Raw genomic sequence first — 17,878 nt, 5'->3', positions numbered from 1 at the left:
ACACGCATCAAACGCGCACAGTCTTTCACTGTTCCATTCTCTCACCTAGTTGTAAACCAACAAAGCTGTGAGCAACACAATAGCGCCGCCTCACACCAAGGCACTTACATGGCAGACTAGAACAAAGTAGCGTGACACTTCCAGTAACAGAAGCGTCATCGGACAGAGATACGTCGGAATGTCGGCGTGCTAGCGCACTGTCTATCTGTCCTCGGCAGACAATACGAGATCCGAGGACAGACGTGGCCGAACCGCGCCCCTTTCATGTACCGCTGATTGATACCCTTGGTCCTGTCCAACGTGGGGATGCGACGGTAATGTCGCCCTCGTTGCCAGTCTCGCGTACGGTCACATTATCAACGCCAGTTCCTAGGTGTACCGATTAACCGAGCGTCCGATGCTCGACATTGCCGAAAATGTCGAATCGCGTGATTGTTCTTTTCACGTGTGCTGAAATAGACGTTCGCAAATAGATGCTCGCAAAAACAAAGAAGGAGACCTTAATCAGAGTCACGAAATAACGATAAGATTGGATTTGCGTGATGCTATTTTCACTAAAAAGGTATGACTGCGACAATACACACAGTCGTATTGTATCTAAATAAGTAGAACGACTGTGTATTTTGCACCTTTTAATTTGCTGTAAAAATGGCAGTGTTAATCAAATTTCGGGATGATATTTTACGAGGATAAAGAGACGTTTTTTATCATAGATATTACATGAATTATGTTTTATCATGTCATATATTATCGAATCAGTGCATATAGCGAATTATATTCTGCTTTATTAATATAGAAAAAATTATTTCAATTATAAAATTTTTGTGCACGTACATATACTTTAAGAAAAGTATTTATATTAATGGCTATAATTGCATGATAAAATAATTGAGAGGATTGATGGAATAAAAATTCAATTACAAAATAATTATATATACAAAATAATAAAATTATATAAAGAATCAAAAATTTGTATAGTTGACACCAACAATGATTATAAATGATTATATGATAATTGCAATTATTTCTGTCTTTTAGCCATTTAAGATCTGCATTATCGCAGATCTTTACAATGTCTTTTATCTTTTCTGAAAATATAAAACGTTGAAAGGCCACTTTTTTTTATCGTATGAAACACTCGCGATACGGCACGCGTATCTTTATTTTATGCACGTAACTGCGCACCAACTTGACCAGGACACATTGAAGCGTGGTAGCACTATACATTTCCGCCTGTCGTCGGGCGACGATCGGCGGTATTGCCGCGCTTCCGGTTTGAACTTGTGATAAATGTCATTCCCTTCGTATCGAACTAACGCGAGCGGCAACATTTCAAAGGGCTTTTCCTGGTGGCGGCAAAAGGGCGGACCCGCACGGATACGCCGTTGCGGAGTTATCCGTCGCATCCGTCGCTTCTTGTTAGAGTGACATTTGCGAGAGACGATCAAAGGCGACATTCCTCGCAGGCAAGAATCTGCGGAATTGCTTTCCGGACGCAAGCCGGCAAGCCGTGCGTGACGATTCGGTGAGGAAATTAGCGGGTCGTTGCCTACGCGGCTCCTTGTCATCGGCGCGGCGTCGCGTCGTCGTCGTGCCGCAGGCATCGCCTGAATTCGCGTGAGTGCTGTTTTAATCATGCACAAAGCACCGTTTATAACGCGAATTATACCGTGAAAAGATTTATCGAACTATTATACACGTTAGCAAGATAATACAGGCAGCTGTTACATCTTGATTTACTTGTGAATGTTAAAAGTTTTGCGATATTTTATGTAACACTAGATTTCTATCGTGCGCAAATTTTATTTGGGTCATTTATACACGTACCTCATTTAAATATAGATAAATATCATGGCATAATATTACTTAATGTAATATACAATTTTATTTTCTAATTATTGTTCTAGATCTTTCGTTGTTGAATTCTGATTTACAAAATTTTAGCAATTCATTCTTTTAATAATGATTTTGGTATTCTAGCAAAGTTATTATCGTCAAAATCTGTACTAAAAAAAGTCAAATCTATTCCTAAATATAATAAAAAGTTAACAAAAATATTTTTGTCAAATTATATGTCATTACGTTATATTATTTGGATTGAGTATTAAGTGTATAATTTTATACAATATTGAATTGTAAAAGTATAAATTCGAAATATAATGGTACTTTTACCACTTCGATTTCAATATAGCTTTTGACATATTGTAATTTCAATTAATCACAAAAGGATTTTGCATATCGTGAAAAATTGCCGTTTAACGATCAAATCAAATAACCGCGAATATTGATGTCTTTTTACGTAGCTTTCATAACTTGCGATATGTACTGTCGAAGATAAATTATTCTGTTTATATCTACTATTTCTCCGTTATTCGCAATTTTCCCAATATCGGCGTAAGCGTTTCCAGTTATGTAAACTTCGGGTAACATGTAATGATTATTCAACTGCTCCAATAATTTGTTGAATGCCAACGCTGTAATCTGTGATTAAAATCATATAATTGTGAGACATATACCTTTATGCATAATACATGACGTATGGTCTTATTCTCTATGATACCATAATTGTTTATACATGTATTTGCGCATATATATGCATTTTTGCTTGTTGAAATATAAGCAACATCAGTATTGTTTGAGAGGTATTTCTTGTGTCTTTTTTTGTAGAATTATGTCTTTGTTCCGCCCATTCCCTCAATTTTAATTTTTTCTTTCGCCGATTACGAAAAAATGCATTTTTAATAAAAAAATTTGAATACACTGCAAAAAAATTTTCGAATTTTTGCGAAGAATATAACTTACAAAATACTATTGTATATTAGTAATGCATACCATTTTGTAACTGGTGAAAATTTTCATTATACACGTTACACATTTTCCCGTACGCTAATAGCGCATGATAACCGCAACGATAATCTGTAATGCCAAATTGATTAATTGTCGCTGTACGCATATTGTGGTTAGCATATGCCATCAAATTCGCCCCGTTTATGGTAACCCAACATTTCATCTAAAAGCAGCATCAGAATAAGAGCATAGATATATCACTCTTCAAAAGTTATAGGAGTTTTATAATTACTTACAAGTATTACTTACAGAAGATGTCATGTTTCTTTTTTTTTCTTTCTTTTTCCTCGAGCTTGTATGTACACAAAATTACACATTTGTAAATATAAATTGTTGAGAAATGTTTGATTAAATTTTCTTTTTTTCTTGTCCATATGTGTCCTGTATTCGAAGAATTTAAATATTTTGAATTCTTAATGTAATTCTGAAATTGTTTTGCTAGTATAAAATTGGTACATCCAAAACTTATAAATTGAGCGGTAAATCCTAGTCAAACGGGGTAATTGTATGAGCGTCATATTATCATTCGTTATAATTTCATTAATAACGTCGTTATAGTGTCGTATAGCATCTTCGTTAACGAAGTTTCGGGAAGCCGTGCGGCAAAATTCTTACCCATGACAAGGACATCTTAAACATTTTAGTCTGTAAATGAGCAAACTTCTTAGACAGCATCACACGAAGAAGAGCATCGTTATATTCTCACATCAATAATACACTCACACCAATGCTTTTTGAAAACAAAATATCCTCCTTATAATATTGAAATCAAAATTGATGTCGTATTTTGTGAATTATTATTTAGGGTACATATTTTTTAATTTTTTGTGTATCATACAATGCAATTTCTTTTATAAGAAAAATGTATTTATCTTATTTTATCAATATATTACACGTTTTACGATAAGATGAATAATAAAGATATTTATGGTATTTTTAAAAGTAAATAAAAATTTTATTTTATAAAATATACAATTTAGAAAAATAGATCATAGATTTATAGATAATTAAATATTCCTGAATTTTACATAGAAATAATACATTTTTATTTATTGTAATGTTGAGCTCTAATATTATATTATTATACAAATAACTTATATTATTTAACATAAGCAAAATTTTTATAATAATTTCAAAATCATTATAATCAATAAATTATTTCTTAATTCAAATGGTTAAAATTCTTATTTTACATACATGAACAAATCCTTCTTGCTTACTTCAAAAAGAAAAGAAAAAAAGCAGTAGCTGGAAGGTATTAAGAGATATTCAAAACACGCAAAGAGGATCTAGATGCTTCTTGTCCCATGTAGATCCTCTTTGTATTTATGATAAAAATCATTCGCTACAATCCACGTTATTCTCATCCCGTATTAGTCTCGGATTCGCATGAGTCATATAATCCTATACGGATTGTCCTGTATCTATAGATTGTTTTCAGGCGATATATATAAGAATCAGATACAACTTTGATATTTTAATAATATGATAAAGTATAAGAATTATATTAAAATATAAGTATATAATACATATATAAATAATATTAATATAAATAAAAATTTATTTGTCGCAAAAGAGAGATGCCATAGGTATTGTCTAATCAAATTTATGTTATTTATTGTTATATATGTTTTATTAATTGGGCTTAATTAAGATAAATATAATATAAATAAAATATAAATATAAATATGTATATATGTATATATTATTATAAGTTACAAATTGTAATATTAGTAAAATAGTTAAGAAGTATTTTTTAGCACTATCTGATATATTTAGGTCTTACGACATTAGCAATATTTCAAATAATTTGTGTTTTACACATTTTTGATATAATGTTAAAAGATATTTTTATATTTAACTTTAATTCTTTTTTATATTCAAAATTTATGCAGTACAAATTAAGTCTGTAACTACAAAAAACTTATATTTTATAATTAAGTCTTACTGTTAAATAATAATAAAACATTTAAAAATAAAATGGTAAAATAATATTGTTCTATAAATAATTGACCCCGATTCGAAATTATCGATTAGGAGGACCAAATCGCATAACCTGTGATATTGATGGCTTTTTAGTCATTTGCATGGCATTTAGCACTTCACATATATGGTAGAAAATTGTCCTCTTTATGTCAACGATATCTCTTGTATGAGCATAATTATTTTCTATAATTATAATTCTGAATAATAAATACATAATTACATATTGTTTTATTTCGAGAGCAATTTTTTATCTTCTTGTTAATAAATAATTGTTATTTAATTAATCTGAAGATTTTCCTAATATTTGTAGCGTATTTTACAAATTGTAAGAATTAATAAACGTACGCGCCTATATATTTTGTTTGTTTATTTCAATTTTGTTTGTAAATTTGAATTATTTTTGGATAATGAATTTTACTGAACAAAAGATGGAGTAACTATATATTCATTAAACTTTTATATACTCTTTCGACACAACAATATTTTCCTTGAATATTTATTTTAAATATTTCATTTTATGATTTAAATTTTAAATCGTACAAAAAATGATGCAATATCTTATATAATTAATATAATTTCTTTATTAAACTAACAAAAATATCTCTTAGATAGATGAATCAACTAAGAAACACATTGTAAGAGAACATTATTTTTTATCTAATTAAATTAAATTGTAAAATATTGTGATTCGTATTCACACTTCACTTTTAATAATAAATATTTAATAGTAACATTACATATACTACAGAATCTCAGAAATAAATGCGCTCATTTATCAATGGAAGAGATGTAAATTGGTACGCATCTGTAGGTTAGATCTCAACTTTCTGATATTGAAACTCACGAGCAATGAGCATACATATTATAAACCTGGACATATGCCAAAAGCAGGTTATGACCATAGATAATTTACAACGCTTGATTGATTCAATGTGAATGCATAATATGTTGCATAATTAAATAAACAGATATTGATTGTTTTGTTTGCCATTATGTAATATTTGATTTGAAAATTAGGATTCAAATATTAATATCTTTTGAAGAGAATATCAAAATACGAGGAAACATCAGTTAAGAAATTTAATAAGTGAAATTACTATTTTATATACAATATAATTATATTATTATATACGAAAAGTCATATTATATATGAATCCAGTAAGTACTCGGCATTATCTCACTTATACTTTTTACTTATTATTACTACTCTAAAAAAGTTACGTTTAATTTTCAAAAGTAAGTTAAAATGATTTTAACGTAATTGTTAAAAATTTAAATAATTAATTGAATTGTTTTAATTATATTGTAAAATATATGAAAGATTTCACAATAATATTATGATTACAAATTGTATTTTATTCTTATTATTATAGTAACAAATCATATTTTTTCTTTCTTATTTGGATCGTCTGATATAGAATATTTTATTTTAATTATAAGATAATATAATTTATATATTGTATTGCGTAAGTGTACCAAATGTTTTTCACTTTTTATTTTAACTAATTATTCATCGCTTTTTTAAACATAACAAATAAAAATATTAAAGCTTTTGGTATACTTAATTGTATTTAATTAAAATCGAATTATCACACAAAGAGATATTTTTTTCTTGTTTCAGTCACACAAATAATATTTCTTTTTCATATAACGTAATATTTTTTGATTGAGCCAATAGTTATTCTTGCTTCCAAATTTGTTGCCGATTGAGTATCCTTCTTGTATTTGTGATATGTGTCAGCTGCCATGGCATTGCGTTGGATGATAACCGGATTCATGTGTGTCGTGTAATCCCAAATGGATTCTCTTTCGCGTATAAATTACAGATTACAACTTGAAATAGTATCAGTGGTTTATGCATTTATCTCAGTGGCATATATTGTACATATATTTTTTAAATGTATAACTTCATATTGAAACCTCATTTATTTCCCAATACTATGTATTCTTTAATAAATTACTATCGAAAACATGATTTTAAATTTTAGCTATTTGTGTATGTTAGATTTTAAATTATAACAGATTATAAATTTTCATATAGAATTTGTGAATATTTAATTTTAGTGTAAAATATTAAAGTTTTAGAATATTTTTTATACACGGACACATATGTATATTTTTAATTTGTATATTAATAATTTCATTATTTATTTGCAGCGAACGTTAAGATTTAATGTACCGAATGTTAAGACTTATCCAAGTCCACTGAAAACGTTAAATTCCAATTTATCTTCAATATTATAGGTAATAAGTACAACGGTAGGAATTTCAACCGCATAATCTTATATTTGGAAAACATTTGCCTTTCTTTACGCATCATTACTCTTGGCTATTACAGTTCAGTGAATGTCTTTTACTGAGCATTTTGCTGTATTGATTTTAGTTACCATCTTTCCTAAGGGTATAAAAAATTGATTGCGTTGTAAGTTCTTTTCTTTATTGAATATTTATTACTTTTTTATATTTGTTCTGCATATTTGATAAAAGTAAATGATTTATAGAGTAACTTAAGGCACATAATTATAGAAGATAAAATAATTTACTTATGGCAAGAATTCTATAATTTATTGTTATTAACATTAAAAGTACAAATGTTTTTAAAAGACACATGAAAAAATTTTTATAAGCAATTACATATTTTTAATAATTGTATATTGTATGCATAAGATTTTTTTTAAAAGTCGTTTATAAATTATTTTAATTTATCAAACTTACTAATTTATTAATAAATATCAGAAGGAGCTACAATGTTGATATTTTTCGCGAGGTACAGCGAACCAATAAAGAGTTTTCTTTGATCGTCGACGTTGCCAAGGAGTTTGGATATCATTGATTTTTTGTACAGTATTTGGTTGACCGAGAGTGACATTAAATGACTTTTTCAAAACCGATGACGTGATATGTGGATGTATCTGCATAAAGATCGTTAATTAAAGTTAGTTAAAGTTATTTAAAAATATATCATAACATTATTTATTTAACATATATAATATTTAACTGACTTTAATTAAACCGATTTAGTTAATAATTTAATTGTTCTTTATTGATATTATTGTACGCAATTAAATACGATTAAATTATCATTTAAGTTAGTTTAATTAAAGTTATATATATATATGTGAATAATTAGCGATACTCTAGAATATTTGTAAATAAGAAATTCGCATTTTTCTAATATCTGTGATATTTTACGCACTGATACAGCGAAAATACAGCAGACAGAATAATGCAGAATGCTAGCCATCTCATAGTACATAACTGTGCCTCATACATCATCATCTAAAGCCTCCGGTATTACTCTTATACGCTGTGAGTACGCAATATCCTACCATGTTTTAACTAAGTAAATACTATCGAATGCTTTTACGAGTCGGAAGATTAAAAATTGTAACCGATCGAAAGCGATCACTCGGTTGTCATTAAAATATAATAATTTCTCGTCGTACAGGATTGAAGTAAGACAAGACCCATCAGAAAAATGCATATGTAATTAATTATACAATTATGAACGTCATACATATTGACGTATATCTGTAAATATGTATCTATTGCATAATTTTTGAAACTTTCACTTACATAAATGATTTTTGATCTTTTAAAATTCTGAAGAAATACTTGATCCTTTTTTCTTATAAAACTTGTACAAGTACGTGTATATGAATAAAATAGAACTTTAGTGATAAATATTTCATAAAATATATCGACTATTCATAAATTGAAAGAATCTTACGTGATAATGCAGTGGCCCTGGCCCTTTGACATCCATCTTTTTTTCACGAGGAGCGGAATATATCACGCCATTCTTCACGTTCTTTGATATATCTCCCTTGAGATCGTAGTGTGCTGGACCTGTGCACGCATAGCAATGATAAAAAAGCTTCATAGACGAGTTGATATTTACTTCACTTTATACCTGGTACATGGAAATCGCCTTCCGGTATCATCGGAAACCGACTAGCGCGAGAGCCGAAGGGTGGAGCTAATCGTCGACAAAGGAAATCGCATCTATCACGATTAGCTTTGAAGGCTGATAAAACTTCGTAAGCACCTGAGTCCGGTACATCATCCTATCAAAATTGAAAGATAAATGATTTTTAATTGAAATGAATATTGACACACCATTTGAACTTATTTTAAATATTATAATAATTACGAGATAAAATTTATCGTAAGTATTTGTATTTTTATATTCCGAATCATATTACTCCTGCCTGATAAAAATAGGAAAGAATAGAGGAAAGACATGTTTTCCTTCTCTTTACAATTTAATCATTTAATAGAATAGCCGCTGATTCGGACACAAACCTAAGCGCCGATGTTTCCGGCTATTCGCAATTCGCACTATATAGATAGAGACGACATTGCAGGGATTGGCTCGAATTTCCGGCTCGTTGAGCCGGAAGTGATTTCTCTGGGCAACATCGGCCACGCGCTTCTACGTGGAAATGACCTGCAGAGCGTAGCAAAATGTCATTTCCGGCGTACACAGTCACTATTCTTCCCTACATTATGTAGATACAGCTTCCTCAAAAACATCCAACGAAAAGAGGGATATTCATACCTGTCAACTATCACGAAGTTTGATCATTTGGTAAGAAACTGGCAACGATTAGTAAACAATGTTAATTTAACAATCGTCACCATACATCGCGGTATCACCTATATAAATTTCACTGACAATTTTGAACTGTTTTGATTGTTTAACTGAAACGTCAGCTAATCTAAACTACACGAACTCATCGAATAGAGCGGAATCAGCAGCAAGTCGCTGGATAGTGACGACTCTATCCTGGCCTATCTATGGACTGTGGCATCGAATCTCGTTCCGACGCTCTCGATTAACGACCAGATTGGATCCTAGCCCCGAATCGCCCCGGGTACAGATGCATCGATTCGATCCACTGCCATTAATTTCGTCTCCGGCTCTCCTGATTACCTTGCGCTTCCCGGATTACTCGGTTCTACCGAGCCCACGGATACCCGTGTAAGTCGAAAGAATCTTCGAAGGTTCGGTCTGACCACAGACTTATTGTGACTACTAGCTTGAATTTCTCGCCGCCTTAAGCTTTGTGCTCTTAACGCTGTAAGAGCAATTACGACTGCTTTATTTATTGCAGCCATTCCAAATTGGTTAATTCGTCGTAATGAATATAAAGTATACATGTATGTGTACATGTATTATAATAGTATAATATATGTTTTGAATCAATATATTCTAAATATTATAACTTCGTTCAGATATAATTCTTTCAAGACACAAAACTGAAAATCTTGGATGTTAATTTAAAGAAATAATTTATTTATTACATATATATTATATTATAATTAACTTTATCATTATTAAAATTAATAATTATGTAAATTATTGTTAATATATTATTTTGCATGTTTTTTTAATTTATAGAATATTTCTATGGAAGATTGACATAATATGTTAAAAATGATTTATATTGATTAGAATACATATCATCCACGTGAAAAATTATTACGATAAATGAAATACATCGGTTTATAAATAAATTTGTAGAATTTATTATTATAGTAGCACATTTTTATGACAGTGCTGACACCTTTTAGCGTACTCGGCTAATAGTACGTGCATTTTCATTGCAGCATATCGATAAAGTAACATAAAAATAGAATTGTACGTAAAATTAAGACAAGTTTCTGCAAAGTACTAATTGACCGTACGAGCTATGACTCTAATTGATTTAATCAAAATTTATAAATAATATGCTATGTTAAGCATATGAATGTTCTTATAATACTCACATTTTTGCGAATTTTTGGAAATCTATCTACTCTTGATTTGAAAACTGCATGATATACTGGACACTTTTCATCTATTTTCTTCATTACTTGATAATCATCTATTACCATGTATTCATCATCGTCGCTTATCGATAGCAGTGTTTTATAAAATTTTATGTAGTCAAACATTTTTCCACGTTCATTTTTGAAACGCTTTGCGGATTCAAAAGCCAAGGTTCCGACATTCGTATGGTAATCTGCAGGACCTGCAATATAAACTTATGATGTACTTGTAATACAAATTTATGTCTAATGTGCATATTGAATAAAAAATTTATTATAGTTACATAATGTATACCTGGTAGCACCTCTTCGATAATTCTCTTGAAACGATCATCGAAAGCACTAAACGGTGCATGAAGAATAGAACCGTAACAAATTTGCGGAGCCATAATTTCATAAGTTCCAGCTCCGGGTGTATCTGGTTGAAAATTCTCCTCGAATCTCTTAAGAGAAGAAGAATAAATCATAATTGTGTTATAATAAAGCAAATATATCGTAACGTTTAATTATTACCTTCGCAGATTGATTGAATGGCGGCGATTCTATCATAAAAGGATCACATTTACACAGGTTACGTTTGTATTTATCAAATACGCTCTTTGGTAAGTCGTAATGATTGGGAGCTGGAAAGTTCTTTGCGAAAAAGTAAATTTCCATAAGGCGATTCTCACAGATACAAAGGCAGTTTCCCGGCTCGGAGTTTTCGCGAACGAACCGGCGACTGCGAAAGTTACAAAGCATGTTCTTAAAATTACTTGGCGTAATTTTTGCTGGTACAAAGCTTCCAAGAAACGCGGCTGCTTAGCGGCGGCTCTTTTCGCTTCCCTAGTTCTCTCGTCGCGGATTTGGGCGGGACTTTTCTTTGTTTCATGCTCGTAGTCCCCGGGACCCGGGGTCACGGAAGTCCGTTCGTCATCTCTACCCTTCATTCTGCTCCAAAAGTTTCCTTTGTACTTCAGAGCGGTAAAGTTTGTCTCCTGCGGTATAAATAATCGTTCGCGAGGTATTTCACAAACGCAAGCCATTCAGCACTTTATCCATACCCCTCGAGGAACATCGTAAAAATCGGTCGGCTTATGCTCGATGACCGGATTTTTTACAAGTACGCCTCGTTCATTGTAGTCGTATCCGCCAATGTCACGTTTCGAAGGAATGGCAAGGCCTGTCGTGAGCGGTCGCGGAGGACGAATCAACCATAGCTAATAAATAGTTACAATAGATGTGTTATTATGATTGAAAGTAGTAATCATTTTCTTATTTCAAAAATGAGACAACTTAAAAACGTTATAGATAATTACCTTGTCAATTATCAAAGATAAACTAACTTAATTTTTTGTAAAAAGATATTAAAATTGTTTGAGAGGTTTAATTTTCAAGTTTCATCACTTTTAAAGTAGAAGAGCGATATGATTGTACATTGAAATTAAATATGTGATCATAAATACAGTATAAGTATATACTTTGATTAAAAATTTTTAGTAATAATGTTAACAATATTATTTATATTTATAGAGTTATGAACATAATTATTATTATTAACACTAACAATAAAAATACCAAAATGGAGTTTGTAACCATAATTATTTTAATTTAGTGCAATTATATTATAGTCACAAATATCAAACACTCTCTCAGCGTATAATATTTTCGAATATATATTTGTATAAGAAACCAAAACGGAAACATATATAAATTAGAAAAATACTTCATTTACTTTGCCTGCGGTACCACGCCAAGTACCCGAATGAGATCTTATTTTTCGAGGAGTTTCCTTAAACAAATCATTCGGCAAGATATATTGTGTTGGACTTGGTCCTTCATACACCTTTTCTTTAAATCTAACATCGGTATAATCAAGACTAATGCCGCCCTGTAAATTATTGAATCTTAGAGGATATCGAATATTTGCGCATACCCCGATGCGGAAGAATTGCAAATAAATGAGGCGTGAATAGGGAAAATGCACGTTCTGGTATACGTTTCCGTGGCGCTTCTATATTGTAAGAACCAGGACCTGGAAACTTATGCACATCTTTTGGTATGCCGAGTGTCTGCCTGCTAGCTCCGCTCAAAAATGGATAAGCGTTGTCTGTGGAATGTAGTCTATGTTACGTAATGGTATACACGACGCGTGCGAATGCAAGTTTTAGAAAGAATTTGCAGATGTTGTGCATTGTAAGTTACTCAGATCTCGAGCTGGCTTTGATGGGTCCGTTATATCGTAAGTCCCTGGGCCCACTCGAGCAGGAGTTGACGTAGCTATTTCCATGAATCTCTCAGTCCTATCAAATGCCATGCTTTTGTATGTACAAATGTACAATAAGGAAAGGAAAACGATTATTTAAAGCGATTTATAACCTAAACGAATAAAAACTGATAAGAATCTATATTTGAGAACATATCGCGATCGCAAGAATAAAACAATATAGACTGTGCTCCCAATTCATTGCTAAAAATCTATGTATATCTATAGTTTGTGTCGTGTTTATCATAGATTCTCAACACTGACAGTAAATTTTGGAATACAGCTTTAGGACGAGTTCAGACTTAGATAAAAAAGCAGAAAACAGTAAAGCAGCCAATCTGCAGAATTCGCGCTGGTAGTCGCTGGTTTCGGTTTTCTGTACTGCTTACTGCCATGCTAATTCCATCATATTTACTACCAGCGCAAGTTTTGATTGGCTGCTGCTTTCCTGCTTTCTGCTTTTCTGTCTATGTCTAAACCTACCCTTACAGTTAAATTTATTCATAATATTATTAACGAGGATTATAACGTAATAATGTCGATTATATGTTTTCACATCTATGTAGTGCATATTGTGATCTTGTACATCTGTAATTTCATACACGATTAGATAGAAAAAATACTATTTAATTTATAAATACATGGAAAGAATAGTTTTACTAAAATATTAAAAAATTTAGCTAGATACAGATCACTGAAAATATAATAATTTCGTTAAACCATCAAAATAATTATAGGATGCTGAAGCTAGTTGCTATAATGGTAAAACTTTTTGCGGGAGTAACATCAATGCTTAAGTTCTACATAATTATTTTGATGGTTGAACAAAATTATTACTATAGAACTTGTTATATAATAAGCTAACCGTTTAACTTGTTAGTTGAATATATGTTTAGCTTATTATTATAGGAACTTTAGTACATCCAATATTATAGAAAAGCGATTATAGGGAACAATAATCGCTTTTCTCAAAAATATTAGAATATGTACTAACTAAATTAATTAAAAAAATATTTTAGTACTCTCTCTTCTAAATCGCATATCGGGAATTTCTTATGTTTAAATTGAATATCGATTATGACCTGCGATTTCGAATAACGATTTATCTTTAAAAGTATAATTATGATAATAATATTTTTTATGAACATTTTAAAACGTCACAGCGTTAAGAAATTTTCCGCGCCAAGTGGGTGCGCAAGATTGAACAGCCACGTGACCGAAATTTGATTTAGTTTAGCATCGCACCTCGTCTATGCGTAATCAAAAGGCAACAGTTTCATGTTTCCGCCGTCTGTTCACTACGTCTCGGTCAAATTTCGCGTTCGAATGTTTGGGCTGTTTGGAGTATCAGATTCAGTGATGGATCGTCGGAGTGTGATAATCGGTCCTTGTTACCGCCATCAGCGCATATCTCGGACATTCGTGATCGACGTCCGTCGTGTCGTATCTCGTCCGTTTTTCAGAAAATGTGCGGGCAACATATTTCTTCATAGTTTAGCAACATGGAGCGTAGAGGAATAAGAATAGAATCAACAGAGGATTATTTAATACCGCGGGAGATCGATCGACGCGCGTTTTATAGCTATCAGTGAGTTCTCGCACGTAATTTTTCATTCGACTTGGGTTTTTCCATCGCATGTTGCTTTGCTGCACGTTTCCCTGAATTACCTGAAATTATCGGCGCCCGCCCTCCTCCGTCTCCCTGCCGCTTATCAACGTTCTGTAAACACTTGAGCACTTGGGCAATGTTAACAATTTAAAACAATCTGTGCGTCAGATCGCTCTTTATCTGATTTCGGTGAAATAATCGGCACGAATAATTCCATAACAAGTCACAGATTATGGAAATGAAATGCCTAGAAATATTTAGGATACAGACAGCACAGGAAATCCATTGGACTTGGTTTCAATCCAAACGTCCATAGACTTACAATTAGTACGAATATTTCCAAAACGTACGTTATTCAACGTACAAAGTACGTTTACATTTGGAAATTTAAAAAATGTTCATCTCATGCAAAAAATTTTTTACGTTTGCTTGCGACCTGTTGCTTTTACTGACTTGACAAGTGAAAATTTTTTTAAGATCGCACAACGACTTTTATTATTTTAGGTAATGAAAATTTACTAAATTAAAGCTTAGTTCAGCACGCAGCAAACGGCAAGCGTCGACTTGCAGTGATAAGAGTTTGGAATCTTTTGTTTCCAGCGTCTAGTCTGGAGTGTGATTTAAAATTCGTTTAATATATTAATTTAATCTAGTTTTAATCCATTATTGCATCCTAAAATGGACGTTTTTAAAAAGTCCAAAATGGACTAACACTAGATGTATATTGTATATATATGTATATATATATATATATATACAACGTTTTTAAAATATCCATAGATCTAATCTGGATGTTTTTAATATGTCTAAACTAAAACATCCAACATGTACCTACGTGTTAAATTTTTAAAACGTTACTGTACTGTCTGGATTTTGACTGAAGGGCGGACGCAGGTGGCACAGTCACTGCTCACTTGGCTCAGTAGTCATTTCATTATAGAGGGTCGTGTAGATAGGTAGCTGTACCTTATTAGCTCTACTTATCATTTCTTTTTAAACGTATTTGTGATAAATATATTAAATAATACGAAACGTTGTACCTAAGATTATACAAAAACTGACTTAAAATATTAAATTAAAAATAAGAGTCAGAAAAAATTTTTTATTTTAAAATAACAAATACTAAATAACTGCTCAATTTTTTTATTTAAATAATTCAAATACACTCTAAATACACAAACACATTATATAGTATAGAGAGAGAGATAATTAAAAATACACATATCAAATAAAATTGTTTTAAATACGCGCGCGCGCGCGCGCGACTGACCGCTGGCTGACATAACTTATTTAAATTAAAAAATATTTTGACGCGTTAATATTAGACGATTAGTGAAAGCTTGGTGATTGTTTTGATGTGGAAGGGCGGACGCAGTCACACAGTCTCCGCTCAGCTGGCTCACTGATAGACCGAGTATCATTCCATTAGGATCGTATAGATATAGGTAGCTGTACCTTAGCTCTATACTTATCATTTGTATTAAAAATATTAAAATACTGATTGTAATAGATACTAAATCATTTAGCATTCAACCAACATTGTATATACATTGAAGATTATCAGCTATCTTTAAAAGTATCTTTTATAACTATTTTTTTATTTAAAATGTATTGTATAATTGTAATTCCCCCTCCTCCAAGGAGAAGCAATAAATATATTATATCATACCATTTAAAATGTATTTAAGAATTTTTTTGCAAATATATTTTTTTCATAAAAATTTTTAAGATATATTTAATAAAATTCTAGTATTGATAGTCGATAACTGATTCGAAGTGATTCTAGAGCTCTGCCGTCAGAGTACGCTATTGGTATTGTTTAGCTGGTCGTGTAAGTATTTCGATCCGGTCGATAATTCATTTCTAGGATGTTCTTTTTCCACATGGAAACGTGGTCGGGATCGCCTAACAAAGCTGCGTAACCGTTGCTATCTGTAGTTGACAGTGAATTCTTATTTAACGTGACAGTTATTGCAGCATTTTACCACAAAGTGAATGTAACGCGCGCAAATCTTAACGAGCAATGACGAAAACCGACGACCAATTTGATGGAATGTTGCTGGCATTGGCACAACAACATGAAGGTGGTGTTCAAGATGTAAGTAGTTCTCTTGCTTGAGGTTATCTCACGCGATGAAATATTTACATTTTCATAAGTCTGTCTAAAAGATACAAAGCTTCGCTTTTCTTTTTTAGTTGCTGGATACTTTCTTCAGTTTTCTTGCGAGAAAAACAGATTTTTATACTGGTGGAGGCGAAGGAGCAGCTGAAAAGGTAATTGTGTATGCAAAAGGTAACAAAATATTTTTTTTTTATTATCATTCAAAACAGTTTCAATTTGACCGTATTTGTCCTCTTCATGTATAGCTTGTAATGAGCAAATTCAAAAAATATGAAGCTGGTGCTCTCGCCAAAGTTGCTTCTGATAAAGCAGACAGAGTAGAACAAGAGAGAAAACGTAAGGAGAGACTCGAGAAAAAGAGAAAGGAGGAACAAGCAGAGGAAGAAAAAGTAGACAATGATTCTAAAATAGTTGAATTAACCGATGAACAGGCTGTTAAATTACAAGAAGAAATAGATAACAAGGTATTTATGTAGTAAAATATTGTGATTTTTATTTCGCTTTATGATTTTTCGATCATATTTGAAGATAATCGGTGGTTGTTCAAATAAAATTATTATCACATGCTGTTTGACATATGTTCTGTTTTTCATTACAAATACTGAAAATCTATAGTTCACATATACTGTACACTTTCAGTATTTGCAGTGAATGGTGTTGCTATAATGTTAAGATTATATATGTATTTGTCTATCTGCATGTCTGTATGTCAACTTGTCAATTTTAAGCTCTTTGAATCAGCTGTTCTTATCTATCGATTTTTAAGGTATGAACGATATTATAAATTTGTATAATAATTAAATAATTTTTTGTTATACAGAAATTAGCAAATGCTGCTGTGACAGGATCTAGCAACGATAGTAGCGACAGCGCGAAGAATGACAAAAGTACCGATTCGAAGAATGGCAACGTATCCGATGAAGAAGAAGATGAAAAGGAGAAAAATAAATTAAAGCCTAACAGCGGTAATGGTGCAGACATGCCGAATTACAGATGGACACAAACTCTTGGAGAAGTGGAGGTAAGTACCTAGTGCTAAATTTTTTATGTGATAAACTGCACATGTGGTGAGCCAAAACATTTTTTAAAAATATTTATAGAGGTTATAAAAGTACTTTCAAATATCTAATTTTTGTTCTTTGTTTATAAGCATCGATTTGAATTTATTTTAATTTCTATGGCAGCAGTTGATCGAAATATCTGAATTATGAAAAATAAATGGTAAAGCTAATAGATTATTTAGTAGATAAAAATG

At 31.4% G+C, this 17,878-nt stretch overlaps 2 protein-coding genes across 2 annotated transcripts in view; one reads left to right on the top strand and one right to left on the bottom strand.

Moving 5' to 3' along the window:
- Positions 1-7,565: 7,565 nt before the first annotated feature.
- Positions 7,566-12,943, bottom strand: LOC108775356 (sperm-tail PG-rich repeat-containing protein 2). Its single transcript, XM_018541686.1, has 11 exons — positions 12,832-12,943; positions 12,582-12,736; positions 12,362-12,517; positions 11,691-11,846; positions 11,403-11,624; positions 11,161-11,280; positions 10,943-11,090; positions 10,606-10,850; positions 8,747-8,900; positions 8,564-8,682; positions 7,566-7,745 (listed from the first exon to the last, which is right to left on the bottom strand). Exons 1-11 carry the CDS (start codon positions 12,941-12,943, stop codon positions 7,566-7,568), a joined length of 1,767 nt encoding a protein of 588 aa, XP_018397188.1.
- A 3,436-nt stretch (positions 12,944-16,379) lies between these two features.
- Positions 16,380-17,878, top strand: part of nudC (nuclear distribution C, dynein complex regulator) — an 86,848-nt gene continuing 85,349 nt past the window's right edge. The window contains exons 1-4 of the mRNA XM_018541943.1: positions 16,380-16,599; positions 16,698-16,775; positions 16,869-17,087; positions 17,444-17,644. Of these exons, the coding sequence (XP_018397445.1) occupies positions 16,525-16,599; positions 16,698-16,775; positions 16,869-17,087; positions 17,444-17,644 (573 nt within the window). The 5' untranslated portion in view covers positions 16,380-16,524. The remainder of the gene's footprint in view (positions 16,600-16,697; positions 16,776-16,868; positions 17,088-17,443; positions 17,645-17,878) is intronic.

This window comes from Cyphomyrmex costatus, unplaced genomic scaffold (genome assembly GCF_001594065.2).
Source record: "Cyphomyrmex costatus isolate MS0001 unplaced genomic scaffold, Ccosl1.0 scaffold30, whole genome shotgun sequence".
NCBI classification, from domain to species: domain Eukaryota; kingdom Metazoa; phylum Arthropoda; class Insecta; order Hymenoptera; family Formicidae; genus Cyphomyrmex; species Cyphomyrmex costatus.
Note: the sequence above shows the minus strand (reverse complement) of the source record. Positions and strands in the feature narration are given on the sequence as shown.

Bases quoted from the DNA above. Each gene is read 5' to 3' on its own strand.
- LOC108775356 (XM_018541686.1), bottom strand. From the start codon at position 12,943: ATGGCATTTGATAGGACTGAGAGATTCATGGAAATAGCTACGTCAACT. The intron at 12,737-12,831 runs GTAACTTACAAT...TACATTCCACAG, and splicing joins AAAGCCAGCTCGAGATCTGA to ACAACGCTTATCCATTTTTG. The intron at 7,746-8,563 runs GTAAGATTCTTT...ATCTTTATGCAG, and splicing joins CAGGGCCACTGCATTATCAC to ATACATCCACATATCACGTC.